At 50.1% G+C, this 15,374-nt stretch overlaps 1 protein-coding gene across 3 annotated transcripts in view; it reads right to left on the bottom strand.

The window, feature by feature from the left end:
* LOC133506077 (RNA binding protein fox-1 homolog 2-like) overlaps positions 1 to 15,374 on the bottom strand; it is a 39,414-nt gene that overhangs the window by 10,816 nt on the left and 13,224 nt on the right. For all 3 annotated transcript variants that reach the window (XR_009796394.1, XM_061829821.1, XM_061829820.1), the window contains exons 3-6: positions 3,688 to 3,894; positions 1,902 to 2,078; positions 1,523 to 1,576; positions 1,336 to 1,428 (exon numbers count right to left, since the gene is read on the bottom strand). Coding sequence is in view for 2 of the 3 variants with exons in the window: in XM_061829821.1 (XP_061685805.1) it covers positions 1,336 to 1,428; positions 1,523 to 1,576; positions 1,902 to 2,078; positions 3,688 to 3,894 (531 nt within the window). In the remaining variant the exon portion in view is untranslated. The remainder of the gene's footprint in view (positions 1 to 1,335; positions 1,429 to 1,522; positions 1,577 to 1,901; positions 2,079 to 3,687; positions 3,895 to 15,374) is intronic.

Raw genomic sequence — 15,374 nt, 5'->3', positions numbered from 1 at the left:
CAACATACAAAAATCATCAGGGAAATAGAGAAAAATATGCGTAAGAAAGAAATGATGAGCCAAACAAAAGGAAAACATAAAATTGAAAGCAAAAAAAAAAAAAAATGAATCATCTATTAAAGCGCGCGTGATCGCCGAAAATGGACCGAGCCGATCCAGCCACGCGTAAAAGATAAAAATACACACATGAAAACTCATTGAAATACTAACTGGGGGGGAAGAAACCCAGAGGAGAATTTCAAATCAAACTTATTTCTGCCCTCCAGATTTGGATTTCACGACAGGACAGAAGAATGTGTAGAGAGATGCGGGGGCGGGAAGAGGTGCATTGTGGGGGACACAGACAAACAAACTGATCGGCACGAGGAAGAAGTGCAGAAAGATGAAGGACAGGAGAAGAGGGGGATGATAACAAGCCTCCCACTTAATGGTTCTCCACCCACCCACGCACGGACAGAACACGCAAAGTGCTGCACGTTCACCACCACGACCATGCAGAGGAGCCTCGCCGGCGAGGAAAAAAAAAATGATTCGTACAACAAAGCAAACAGCAAAAGTACGCTTTGGTTCAGCTTCGAGACCACTCGCCGCAAACGCCTGAGCTCATGCTGGCAAAGCCAAATGAAAATCAAAATCACAATGTGACATTTCTTCTTCTTCTTCTTCTTTTTTTTAAGAAGTGGTGGATGCAACAATGCACGTAAACAATCTTCAGAATTGACGCCGCACTTCACTCGGCGGTCTCATTCCCAAAACGCTGGCCCTTTAAGAAGGCCTCGCCATGCAGACGTCTCTTCAGGCCTTTAATAATAATAATAATAAAGAAACACCACCCGACATCATGAGCCCATCCATGCAGCATTCACTAAACTCCTTCCACCGGCAAGCACTACTTTCACGAAAAGGCGACGACCGGGCCGCTGCGCTCGACCAGAACACGAGAAGAAGCGCTCATCGAGATCAAAGATGGAGTGATGAGGGAAAAACAGTGCGGGGGGGGGGGGCAAAAATCAAAAAGTCCTCCATGCTTGGGAGAGAAGCCATTTCATCAGCCTGCGCTCCGCCCAGCATGCTTTGCAAGCCACGCCGCTTCGACAACGACGAGTCAAACGTCGACGAGAAGCGCCGCCGTGCGTCCGTCCGCCCGAGCGGGCGAACGCGCCATGCTAGAGTGAAGGCGGGCGGCGCAAAAGTCGAACACACAAACGCGACCCGCAAAAGGCCAAATGCCGCATTCTCGTTGGACGTGAAGGGAGAACAAAAGGAGAAAAAAAATGGCCGTCTTTAGATGAAACACAAAGGGGCGGAAGGGGGGGGGGGGGGGCGGCGAGTTACCTCAATTTTACGTCCTTCCACCAGGGTGCCGTGAAGCTTCTCTCGGGCTCGCTCGGCATCTGCGCTCGTCTCGAATGTGACGAAACCGAAGCCCTGCGAGGGGGGAGGAGGAGAGGCAGCTTCCAAAATCGGGCCCTCGTTTTATATTATCGAGGAAAATGCGCATTCTTCTTCCCGCTGTCCGTACCTTGGATCCTCGCTCGTTGAAAATGATCTCCACGTCGAGGATTTTGCCATATTGCTGCAACAAAAGAAGAAGTGAGCGGAACGGAAGCATGGAGTACCGCGTCTCGCCACGAGGTGGCAGCGCTGTTCGGACATGGGGAAGCGGGAGTCACTCCGCCCAGTGTGTCTTCCACACGTGTGCGTCGTCGCCACATTGGAGCACATTTGACAAAAGACGACCCTCGTTCGGGCGTTTCGGGCCAGCTAACCCAGTGCGGCACAAATGAAGGACGGTGCGGAAAGCAGATGGGCTCGAGCGCTCCCGAATGAAGTCACGTGACCGTGACGCGTCGTGGAAAAGGGGCGGACGGCGAAAACGGTGAATAATTCAGTCTGCGTACCCCAAACATCTGCCGCAGGTCAGGATCTCGGAAGCGGAAGGGAATGTTGGACACGTGGAGGCGTTTGGGCGTCCCTTTGGCGTCTGAATCATCGATGCTCCCCCCACCGCCGCCGCCGCCGCCGCCGCCTCCTCCTCCTGAGCCTGACTGGCCGTCAATCTGAGAGGAGACGTCCGACTGCAGGGACCAACCAGAGAGGAAAGAACACGCGAGCTCGGTGAATACCGACCCGCCCTACGAAGGATTTCGGCTGCCCGGTGCGGTCAATGCGTGACACTCGAAGTCAAAAGTGACATTCCTAATGAAGCGAAATATTAAAAATGATTGATCAACTGGCGACGACATGACTGGGTAACATTAGAAGATTAATATCAGCTCCGGTACTGATCCAGGCGACGTGAAACCAAATCTGTCATGCTCCAAGATGTTTGGAGCTAGTTTGACGAGCTACATAAATGTTATCCATCCATTCATTCATTTTTGGAGCCGCTTATCCTTATGAGGGTTGCGGGAGTGCCCGAGCCTATCCCAGCTTTCATTGGGCAGGAGGCGGAATTGGTTGCCAGCCAATCACAGGGCACATGGAGACAGACAACCACACTCACAATCACACCTAGGGGCAATTTAGAGAGTCCAAAGAATGTTGCATGTTTTGGGGATGTGGGAGGAAACCAGAGTGCCCCCCCCCCCCCCAGAGAAAAGCCACGCAGGGATGGGGAGAACATGCAAACTCCACAAAGGAGGGGCTGGGATTTGAACCCCGGCCCTCAGAAGTGCGAGGCCAACGCTCTAACCAGTTGCCCCACCCTGCCCCCTAAATGTCATCATTGGACCCTCTTTGAAATATTTGAAAATTTAAAGTTATTCTACTTAAGATTTTCTCAAGTATTGAATGGACCCCTTGCTACTCATGCGGGATTGGGACCAGAACCGACCGCAAAAAGCAAAAAAATCCCAATACCTGATGTTCACTAACACATCCATGGAAAAAAAAAAAAAAAAATAGGGGGGAATAGGAAAAATGAAATACAAAGTATTTGGCCCCAAAATTTTTCTAAAATGGGATTTCTGTGAAAAAAAAAAAAAATCCCAAAATTGACAGAATGGGAACTTGCAAATCCAGAATTGCAAAGAAGTCTACCGTGTATCTCTAATTCATAATCATATCCATTCATCCATTTTCTTAGCCGCTTATCCTCACAAGAGCCTATCCCAGCTGTCATCGGGCAGGGGTCGGGGTACGCCCGGAACTGGTCGCCAGCCAATCGCAGGGCACATTGAGACAAACAACCATTTGCACTCACAATCACACCTTGGGGCAATTTAGAGTGTCCAATGAATTCATATTTCTGGGATGTGGGAGGAAACCGGAGTGCCCGAAGAAAACCCACCCAGGCAGGGCTGGGATCGAACTCGGGTCCTCAGAACTGTGAGGTCAACGCTTTCCAGCTGAGCCACCGTGCCGCCTCGTAATAATAAAAAAAAAAAAAAGTTATGCAGTCTTCTTGGATCATATTTTCGTACAACCTCATTCTCATTACCGTCTGCCAATGATTGACGAGGAGCAATCATACGGCGTCGTATTAAGACATCCATTTTGTATCATTTTCACAAATATGGGTTCCGGCCCCATTAAGGCCTGAGAGCAACAACAACAACAACAACAAAACACGAATTCTGCATGCCACGATAGTAGCTCGAGCCTTGTCCCCCCCCCCCCGATGATGCAGAATATATCGCCGCGGCGTCCTAACATGCGCACAAGAAGAGGACGGCGGACACTCACTTGGCCACCGAGGCTGTTGACAACGTTGACGACATTGTTGACGGCTCCGCCGGCTTCCACGGGGCCCTGCACCCCGCCCGCCGCGTACAGGCTGCCGCCGTAATCCAGGGCAAGGCCGTTCTGGGGGGGCGGCGGAGGAGGAGGAGGGAAGGCCGCGAACGCCGGCGGTACGAGTCCCTCCTGACCGGAAGTACTATCCTGGGAACCCTGTCGGGACGGGAAGGCGACAAAAGCTCAGTTGGCGCCGTCACCTGAGCCCGCGGATGCCACTTTTCCATCTGCCTCAAGAGTCATCGTGCCGTGACTCAAATATTTGCAGCCCCCCCAACCCCCACATTTCTGTGCGTGGAAACACGCCAGCGTGTACACCCGCCACCCATCAAATATTCACTGCACACATCTATTATTGAGGGTCACATGCCGCCGTGCTCACTTTTGCACGATCGCGTGTGGCGCGCCAGCACACGGGCTCGCCAACGTCTCCGCATACAAAAGCACCTTTGACACGCAAACGCCCACACGTGCCACGCAAAGCCCGCGAACGGGCAGACCAAAATGAAAACTCGGAGGGTTACCCTAAATGGTCACGGGAGAAGCGGAGGAAGCGGGGGGGGGGGGGGGGGGCACAGAAGGTGACGGCTGACTGAAGAAGTATGCGCCGCGTCGGCCATGCGTGACTTTTGGCTCTATTTTTAACTACCCGACACCTCGGAAGACTCACAATCAGCCGGAGTTTCTCTTTTTGTGTGCGATATGGATGACCTTCGCCAAACAATAACGCAGCAAGGTTACATTAAAGCATGCGGGAGGTAGGATAATAATAAAAAAAAAAATTGTGTCTTAATCATCAAAACAATTAGGCTGACCACAGCTGTGTCAATATCAGCGTAATGCGGCTTTCAGACTTCCCCTTTTTGCCAGCCCCAGAAGTCGAGATGTTACACTAAATTTCATATTTACCATTGAATAATGTTTTGCTCTTACAAACACATTTTGGTCAAGCACCATCTTTTTTTAATTTTCAATTTTTTTTAACACGGTAACTGCAATTTACAGTCCAATGTTTCTTTGCTTTATTGTGGGGATTTTTTTTTCATATTCATATGCATAATTCACCATATTACAGTATTTTTTAGTGTTTGGTGTGTATTTGGGTAAAACTATTCATTGAAATACGTTCCATAATCTGTCGTGCATATACATTTTTTTCCTTCAAAGTTGATACCAACAACAAAAAAACGTGAATATGGGGTTGTGAAAATGTCTACAGTGCTTTTAATCCAATATGATATGTAACATTTAATGTATTGATGTAAAAGCCATAAAATCTAAACTATTGGATATTCCTGATATTTTCACACGTAGAATTGGGCATCGCGAAAAATATCCGTATGAATTTGGGTGGCGATTGCCGGCAGTTCTGTGACATTCAGCAAAATTGAGCTTTTTCCACATATGGAGGAAAAATCCGGTTGTTTGACGTCGACGACATCCAAATTGTTGGGAGGATTTTTCCATTTTTTTCAGAGTTTGAAGTGGGCATTGGCAGAGATGTCCATATAAATTCTAGTGCTTGCAATTTTTAAGCTCCATAAAGATTTGTCTCTTTAGCGCACATATTGAGGCGTCTCCAAATGGACTCCAATGAAACTGAACATGTTCGACTTCGACTCCACAACGCAGCGGAGACTCCAGTTGCCATCGACTTGCTGTCTCGTCTCCGGGCCAGTGAGATCGAGGTCCAATAACAAGCGTCACATCATGGCAATTTGGATTCTCAATTTAAGGTGGAGGTGGGACTGCATCAGGGATCCGCTCTGAGCCCCTTCCTGTTTGTGGTAGTAATGGATAGGCTGACAGATGAGGTTAGACTGGAATCCCCTCGGACCAGGATGTTCGCAGATGTTATTGTCATCTGCAGTGAAAGCAGGGAGCAGGCGGAGGAACAATTAGAAAGATGGAGGCACGGGCTGGAAAGGAGAGGAATGAAGATTAGCCCAAGTAAAACAAAATATGGATATGTGCGTGAATGAAAGGGGCAGAGGTGGAAGAGTGAAGCTCCACGGAGAAGAGATGGCGAGGGTGGATGACTTCAAATACTCGGGGTCAACAATACAGATCGACGGTGAGTGTGCCAAGGAAGGGAAGAAACGGGTCCAAGCGGGGTGGAACAGTTGGCGGAAGGTGTCTGGTGTTCTATGTGACAGAAGAGTCTCCGCCAGGATGAAGTACAACGTTTATAAAACAGTGGTGAGGCCGGCCATGATGGACGGATTAGAGACGGTGGACGGGAAGCAGAACTGCAGGCGGCGGAAATGAAGCTGTTGAGGTTCTCGCTCGGAGTGAGCGGGTTGGATTGGATCAGAAATGAGCTCATTTACAGGGACAACCAACGTTGGCTGTTTTGGAGACAAGGTTGGAGGGAGCTGACTTGGATGGTTTGGACGTGTCCAGAGGCGAGAGAGTCCGAGGATGGAGCTGCCAGGCAAAAGAGCGAGAGACAGGAAGACCAAAGAGAAGGTTGATGGATGTCGTGGGGGAGGACATGAGGACAGTCGGGTGTTAGAGAGGAGGATGCACGAGATTGGCTGAGATGGAAAAAGATGACACGCTGTGGCGACCCCTAATCGGGACAAGCCGAAAGGAACAGACTGTAAGCATCGCTCGCTCGCTCGCTCTCTCTTCCGCTAGGTGAAGTGAGCACTCGTGACGCGCGCCGTCGAACCCGCACGCTCGTTGACGTGTTGTGACAAGGGCAGGTGCAACTTTGAAGGTTTGCGCGACTTTCAGAAAAATTTACATCGACGTCGGGCAGCGTACAACCTTTGACGCCGCGCCGTGCTTCCTCCCCGCTAATGAAATACTCGCTCAAGCCGCAACCTCTCCTTCTTCATCTCCTTGCACCTCCACGTGGCCCTCCTCCATCTAATTATCCTTCGCATTCGGCGCAATAATGACATTACGCTCTAATAAAAAGTTGCCTTGACGAGAGCGGCGCCGAGATCGGGTCATATAACAATTAGTTGCTTAATTGCTATTCGCTTGCCTTTCACAGCGGGTACCTCGCCACGCTTACCTGACATCTGGCGCGTGTTGCGTGTGACAGGCTGCAGTGTTGCCCATCTGAGTAGCACAATAGCTCTCCGTCCCTTTGGGAGTGTTAAAAGTGTGCGGGAGGGCCTGCCTGCCCGCCCGCCCGCCTGTCTCGGGGCTTTTGACCTTTCTCGGTGACACACCTGCGCCGCGGGGCCCTTATTTCAGCGCGGACCCTCCGACAGACGACCGTCACGAGCGCCGACGTTCGCCCGTCCTGTTTCTGTGACGCCGTCGTATCCGCCCGTCCCGCGTTTGGCACCGGGACGTCGGTTTTCCGCTGCACTTGGATTACCTCGGTGTGGGTGGTCGTCATGGCGACGCAGCATTGAAACCACTGCGGCATTATTTACAATGTGCAACGCGAGCCTCGTTTTGCACTAAACAGCAGCGGAATAAGGTACAAACTTTAAATGTTCACAAATTTGGGTGTTGTCTGTCATCAACTACAGAATTCATGTTTAGCACGTATCCTAATACTGACTAATGAATTACGCTGCTAAACGTGCGTTTCCCAAAAATCCTGGAAATGATTCCCTGCTGGTTCGCGGCACCAGATGAGTCCAGTGGGCAGATTCCGGACCAGCGTAACCAAATTCATTCGCACGTACGGCGAGCAGCTGTGCGCACTCATTTCGAGCCTGCGGCCTTACGGACATCTTGTGATCACGTCTCATCGGGTAGCGCATTTCACTGCTAGAACATGAGAGAAACTACTACTTACCACGACCGCACCATGCAGCTTGAATGTTCAACATTCATTATTATGTAATTTCCGGCCTATAAAACACAACTTTTTTTCACACGCTTTCAACCCTGTGGTTTATGCGGTGATGCGGCTAATTTGTGCATTTTTCCCCAACGCCCGCAACGGGGCACTCAAGCGGAAAAAGGTAAGAGTGAGACCAAATATGTGGCGAGGAAGTTTTTTACCGGTAGCGCTGTGCTAGCATGTTACTGCCGTGTCTCAGTGATTTTTACCTGTATGTTTTTTTTTTTAACCGGCCCTGTTAGCGCAGCGGCACTAGCGTTAGCGTGGCAGCACTCGCATTAGCACGGTGGCACTGATATTAGCGTTAGCATGGCGCCGCTAGCTTTAGCATTAGCGCGGCGGTGCTAGGGTTAAACTCTGTGTACCATCTTTCTAAAGAGAGATCGTTTTTCCATGTCGGGCACTTGCGGCTTTTACACGGCTGCGGCCCGGGTATGCACCAAATGGTATTTACTTTACAAAAGTACTGGGTGAGGCTTATAACCAGAAGCGCTTTGTAGGCAGGGAACTACGGTACTTACAAACTTGCTCTGTTATAGACAAAAACGATACATAACTTCAGTGAGTATTTGTTGTGGGTCAACCTGGGAAGAACTGACCTAACTAACTAAGTGATGAACAGAAACTGAGAAACTGGAGCTGCTCTTGCATCTTAGCAGAAAGGGAAAGTTGATCGCCTGGCCCGGATTGTATGATGAAACGCGTTTCTGGCGTCAGTGAGGTTTGAGTATCTCGAGTATCATGTCAGTATTGTATGGAACGTTTACATTCGTCCGGATTAGGAGTAATGTTGAGGTCAGTTGCTTCTCCAGCATTTTCAGTTGTACCATGTGACAGTTCTAACATTTTCAATAAAAATGGGACAATATTCTGATTACAAGCACAGCCCAAGAGAGGAAGAAGAATATCTATAGAATATCGGAAAGGACACCACCTGAGTGATCTAATATTGAAATTAGAACGACTCCAGCATTACCACAGGTGTTGTCAATTGTCATCGAAATTGAGGCAAATATTTCTTGTTTTCACGTGTTAACACTTTAACTTTATTTTTTTAAATGAGTGAGTCAGAATATACCATTGCCATCAAAGTGATTTAGTGCTCGTAGTTGAAATATGTTATTTTTAAAATTGTACAGCGTTAACAATGCTAACATTTGTATTAAAACTTAAGGCGTTCACATCACGGACACACCCGACTGGAGTAGATCACATCACATCACACCGAAGATCTCCAGTGACCCAAAAAAAAAGTCTCGACTTAAATCTGGCTTCTGTGCGATTGATCCGATGAAAACGAGCCCTTCTTCTGTCAAACAAAAATATGCTGACATTTGCTATCGTCTACCACTGACTGAATAGCGTGCGACACTCGATTTATGTTTAATAATCAGTTAACGCTCCCGTGTTTGAGTGACTAAGACACAAGAACCCGGACCGAAGCGAGTTGTTGAGCTCAACTCGCCACCTTGTAAGCTTGCAAGCTAGCTCGTTAGCTAGGGACAACAAACAGTCGAGTTCCCTTAAGAGGCTCCGTTGTGAGAATCTACGTGTCGAACATGGCGCAACGCCGTAGAGTATTGGACGGAGCCGAAACCGCCAAAAGTGTACCGGGCTGCCGACGTTCTATGAGCTCGCTAGCGGCTAACGACACAGCCGTCCAACTCAGTCAGCTGACCGTTTAACCCGCACGGCGGCTCACCACGACGACGACAATTTATCGAGTCTGGAAAAACTAGCGTGTCCATTTCATCTCTTGGATAAGCGGAGGTAGCAATTATCTCAAGACAAACATGATTGAAAATGCGGTCATCTTTGATTGGGCAGAAGCGCTTCACTTCCGCGCCGACCGGTCGAGGGAAGATTGAAACAAAACACAGGCGGCCGCTGTGAACCACCCTCGGAGAGACTGTGCTGGTGACTCACAACTCACTTGGCCAACAATGACTCAAACTCGGCCGAGGCTGAAGCAACTCAGACGGGCAGGAATCGGGATTTATCTTTCCACGTCTCGGCCACTTCACGATGTATTATCTGATAAGGGCCTTTAGAAAGCTGTTGCGCAAGCGTAAACCAACAGGCTTCGTTCGAAGGATGTTCTTTTGGCAAAACCAAAATAGAAGCGGGAAACCGAGCCAAAGGCAGCCTTGTGGTTTTTTTTTTTTTTGTCAGGCAATCGGCCTTTTCGGATGACAACCATTTTAGCTGCACCTCTCGCGATTACGTGAAGCACAAAGTCAACAACCCGCAATCCGTAAAACCGGCGGATGCCTGCGGATGGCTCTCGAGCCATCCAGTTCTGACCCTTTTTCGGGCTGCGAGTGGCCTTTGTGATTCACATCCAATGAATAAATACATATTGTAGAGAGGGAGGCCATTCTTGTTGCGGGGAATAGAATGGGCGACGGCGACGGCGCTCAGATTTGCGCTCGCTTTGTTTGTGTCCATCTCGGCTGCACGTCGGGCGTGCGCATGCACTTCACTTAAGGCATCGAGGGTTGCGTAAGTAAGTGGATGCCCCGATCTGGCAAAGCGAGCGACTCAGAGCGGTAGCTGGAGCTGGCTTACTTTCGGGTCAGTTAGCAGCAGCAAGAGTATCTGAGGAGGCACGTTATGAAAAAAAAAAAAATATATATATATATATATATATATATATATATATATATATATATATATATACATATCTATACGCTCGTGCGCAGGAGTCAGCGCTGCACTACGGGAGGACGAGCGCGGCGGAGGGCGAGGCAAACGGGGCGGCACCGGGTCGTTTCATGTGAAGAACGGCGTTTGAGGGCCTTAGCGTACACCCTAATTCAGCTTGATGGAAGGTTTGATTTCGCTCGCTAGCTGAGGCCGCAAAGTAATGCTTTGAGGCTTCAACAGTAACCAAACATATTTGGGGGTTCAAAGAAAGGACCGCGATACGTCCATTTACTGATTTTTGGTTCTACAAAACATGACGGATCTCTGGCTCAACCAGCGAGACAATAATCCTGTTCCAACAAGTTCTTGAAGTGCAACATTGAGCCTTGTTTCTACCACACGCAACTATTGGGTACTTAGAATGATACCCTTGCGTTGCATTTATTCAATTTGTCGATTTATTTGTCCAATTAGATGCAGTAATAATCATATGTTATGATGATGTCACACTTATTCCAGAATAACGTAGTGATCGCCAATGTGCCTTCGCTCCTCTCAGTGGAAATGCAAGCCTGATCAGGTTTAACATTATAGTTAAAAAAAATTCATGTTTTTAATTTAAAACTGCACTATATCGGCACGTCTCAAGAAATTAAAATAGCTTCAGTCAAACGGCAACCATCAACGTCTTTGTAAATGCGGCCATTTTGTAACGTACCCGATGAAGTGTCCATTAAGCGTCCATTCGCGTCCTTTCTCTCCATCCATTGTCTTAGCCGCTTGTCCTCATGAGGGTCGCGGGAGTGCTGGAGGCTATCCCGGCTGTCAACGGGCAGGAGGCGGGGTACACCCTGAACTGGTCGCCAGCCAATGGCAGGGCACATGGAGACAAACAGTCACGCTCATAATCACACCTAGGGGCAATTTAGAGTGTCTAATTCATTTTTTGGGGATGTGGGAGGAAACCGGAGTGCCCACCCGGAGAAAACCCAAGCAGGCACGGGGAGAACATGCAAACTCCACACAGGCGGGTCCGGGATTGAACCCGGGACCTCCGAGAACTGTGAGGCCAATGCTTTCCAGCTGAGCCACCGTGCCGCCCAGTGGATTTTCAATTTTAAAAAACATTTTTTAAACAGAAGTTAGGTAAGAATTGGCTTCATGAAAGGTGGATCCGGTTTCACTTTTTGAACTGAACTGGTGAACCCGATGGCGCGGTGCGGTGGTCCGCCGCCTGGTTTTGGTGCGGACGGGCGGGGCGTGGGTCCCGCTCCCACTCGGGGACGGCGTCAAGCTGGGTGCTCACGGTGGTCCGCGTCAATATGACTGGCGACCAGTTCGGGGTGTAGTCCGCCTTTTGACCGAAGTCTGCTGGGATAGGCTGCTGACCGGCTTTGTTGAAAATGGATGGATGGGTGGATGGATGGATACTGAACCTGAGAAGCGGCGCTACGACTAACCGGTGAAAAATCAACGCAGTGACGTTCGACTGACTGGAAAATTGTTACTCTTTTTGGTTCTGTGATGATTTTTGACCAGAATGTTCAAATTGTCGGGTGTTCTACTGACAGATTTAGAAAATTACATTTAAAAGACTGTTTGTAGAAGGGTAGGTGAAGTTAAAAAAAGAAGTTTCAAGAAAGGGGGCGGGGGGGGGGGAATTAAGTTGATTCCACGCCACTAATCATCTTAAGATGAAATTCTGAATTTCCAAGTGTGTTGAATTTTCCGATTTGAACTCCCCATTTTGGCCTTTGGCTCCTAGCGCGGCTGCAAACAGCTGGAAAACCGTTTGCAACACGTCTGCAGCATACCGATGAGCCAGGAGACACCCTCTTATTTAATTATCCCCCCCCCCCCCCACGCCGCTCTCCTCCCTTTTGCCGAATCGCTTCCTTACGCTTCATAAAATCCAGACGGGACCCTCGCTTACGCGCCGCCCCCGATTCGCCTCATAGCAACAGCATTTTCGGCGGCGTCCCGGCCCCGCCCTCCCCCGGGCTTCTACGTCTTCTTATTGGGTAACGTATCTGCTCGTCAAACAAACCCCTCCCCGCCCGCCCCCGCTTTCTTTCCTTTTAAGGGTTGAAGTATGGAGACACCCCCCCCCTCCCCCTTTCTTCTTCCTACTGTAAACGCGTGCAGGCCTGTACACGGCCCATCGGTGACTTCGGCGCCCCCCCCCCCCCCTCCCCTCCGCTGTCGACGGTCCGCCGGGCTCCACCGCAGCAACTTACGAATGGTAAACAACGGAACAAAAAGACCCGCTGACATTTTTTGTCTTCATTTAACAAATGCGTGCAGGTGAGCAAACAAACGCAGACATCTTTACTCACCTCCTTAATTACATAGTTATATATGCCGTGTTTTTCCCCGACGTAATGGTCGGCTCGTGGCGGTTGAAATATGCACCCTAAGACGCGGCGGGGCAGCGATCTCGCCGGCACCGCGCGGTGAGTCAGCGAGGGCAACCCCGATCCATTTCAAACGCGCGCCGATGCCTCACCGTGAGCGATTTTGGAGCAATTAAGACAGCGAAGCGCCGCAAAGGAGGCGGAAGCGCAAACGCCGCGAGACAATAAACGAATAGATAAATCAAAAACGGAGCAAAAATAAGCCAAAGAGCAAAAAGGTGTTTGTCCGACGTAGCGGCGAGATCGCCTCGCGCCTCGAACCGTCTAACAATCTGTGCAAAATGAATGACTCATCGCAGTTGCCACGGCAACACGGCTCATTGGGATCATTTAAAGACCATTATTGTTAACCCTGCAAAGAATCGATAAGAAGATTTGGAGGTGGAGGAGGTGTGTGTGTGCACGGGGGCGTCGATGTACGTACATGCGTGCGTGTGTGTGTACGAGTCCGCGTAGCAAGTAGGCGTCTCTCCCTTGCTTTAGGGCACAGGTGGGGCTTGAGAAAATATTTCAGCAGTGCAGCCAGTCACCTACTCGAACGCTCTCAGTCAGAAAAAAAAAAAAAAAAAAAAAAACCAAGAAAGAAAGGATTGCATTTGGTCAGATGGTGGTTTACGGTTGATTACAAAGAAAAGCGCAAAGTCAGCGCGGAGAAAGAGGAAAAAGCCCCCAGAAGGAGCAAAAGCGGCTCGTGGCCGACTGTATCCCGAGCAAGTCATTCGGGCCGCGTAATGTCAGCCTCATCATCCGGCGGGCTTCCCTTGCCGGGGGTGTCCCGTCACCTTTTCCCAAAGCATCAATTCCTATTCTGCGTCTCTTCCTCTCCGCTCCGTGCGGCCCCATCCCCCTCTCTTCCAGGGGCTCTTCAAGGAAAACATTGAGATAACAGCTGCCAGGGCCCCGGGGAGAGAAGGGAGGGATGGGGGTGGGGGTGGGGGGGAGAAAAGAGGTCAAACAGTAAAGAGAGCAAGGTAGTGCTGAAAGAGGAGCACACACGCGATGACAAACTGAACAGGGAAACACACACACACACAGGCCTAACTCGTCGTGAATGAAAGAGGAAAGATTTGAACTTTTCCTGTATCGTGTTTCGGGAGAGGTGGCGTGAGCGAGAGTCGACGAGTGCAAGAACGGAGAGCAACTGTTTTGTGGACAGCTGCCCTTTTTTTTTTTTTTTTTTGCTCACAGGCACGAGTGATGTCCGCAAACAGCTGCAGGAGCAATAAAGGCCGCGTGGACTCTTCCCGCTTATTGCTTTCCGAGCCCGGCGGCCGCGCGTGGACTTCGTCGGCACCGGACCCGTCGCGCAGATTTCCTCTCAGCGTACATAATGCGCGGCAGAATCATTTGCAGGCTTTTAGCTGCTCCGATGTTCACGTCGCGTGCGCGCTTCTAGCTGAGGGCGGCAGAACAGACGCCACGACAACAGCGCCAGCGACCGTCGCAAACGTTCCCCGGACGGCGACTTCGTACGTTTCCGCGGCGCCCGTCGGAGGGGGGAATTAAAAAGGAGAGCGGCGGCCTGGAGCGAAGGGGTCAAGTGGAGCCCCTCATCCGTTAGTCATTAATCAGCGCTCGGCGCTTGATGACACAGTCGGTCGCGCGCGGAGCCTCGGCGACAGTCATCGAGCATCCGACGCGAGCGGGCGGCGGGGGAGGGAGAAACACTCACCGACAACACGGAAGGATAGTAGAGTCCCATCATCGTATTGTGAGCAACACCACGCCGTCGTCTCTCCTCCACCTCTCTCTCTCTCTCACTCACTCACTCACTCCTTTCCTGTGGTCACGCTCGCTCGCTCTACTGAGCCCGTGTCACCTCACCAGCTCCGTCTCTTCTTGTCTGTCTCCCGGATTCAAAATCTCCCTCTCGCTGGGTCTGCCCCGACAGCCTCCGCCCTCCTCCTCCTCCTCCTCCTCCTCCTGTCCCTGTCACTTTCTCTCTCTCCCTCGCTCTCTCTCTCTCTCCTCCTCCTCGTCGTCGTCTTTCCCTCTCCCACGCTCGCCCTCGTTTCCCTCCACGCGCAGCCTTCTGTTTAGCTGCTGTGCCCTTGCCTGCTCATCTTTTCCGTCTCCTCGCTCAGCCAGAAGACAAACCACCCACCCATCCGACCAACCCCCATCCAAAGGCCCCCCTGACTCTGTCACACCTGCAAACGTGTCCCTCATAGTAGCACTAACCTCTCTCTCTCTCTCTCTCTCTCTTTACCTCGCTCGCCCACCATTCTCCTCCTCCGTGTAGGTGACTGATGGCACCACTGGGAGAGCGCACCATCCCTCTCTCCTCTCTCCTCTCTCCTCTCTTCTCTCTCTCTCTCTCTCTCTCTCTCCACAAAGCAAAAACAAAACTGGAAAAACTGCTTCTATCAGCTAAAACATAAAAACAATTTCTTGTAACAACATTGAGGATTTCTTTTTCCTGTTTTTAAAGCGTATTACTTTGTTATTACATGTTATTCGCCGCAATGCTGCGGGTGTACTGTACATTTTCCAATGTTGTTCACCACTTTAAAATCAGCGGTTCCCAAAGTCAAGCCGGGCCCGGACCCCCCAGTGAGTCGTTCAAAAAGCTCCGGGACCCCCAACCTCAACTTTCGCTGGACACAGCTATGCCATTCTGGCCCAAAGAAATACTCAATTTTAGTGGCTCTTGCTTTTTGTTTTTGCACAATAAATCAAAAATCAAAAATCAATCCTGGAAAGCGCGATTCTCACATATTAGCTTCCAGACGATTTGTTTTTTTTTTTCCTTCACATCACGG

Source organism: Syngnathoides biaculeatus, chromosome 9 (assembly GCF_019802595.1).
Source record: "Syngnathoides biaculeatus isolate LvHL_M chromosome 9, ASM1980259v1, whole genome shotgun sequence".
In the NCBI taxonomy this organism is placed as follows: domain Eukaryota; kingdom Metazoa; phylum Chordata; class Actinopteri; order Syngnathiformes; family Syngnathidae; genus Syngnathoides; species Syngnathoides biaculeatus.
The sequence above is the reverse complement of the archived record's forward strand: the minus strand, read 5'-3'. Positions and strand labels throughout refer to the sequence as shown.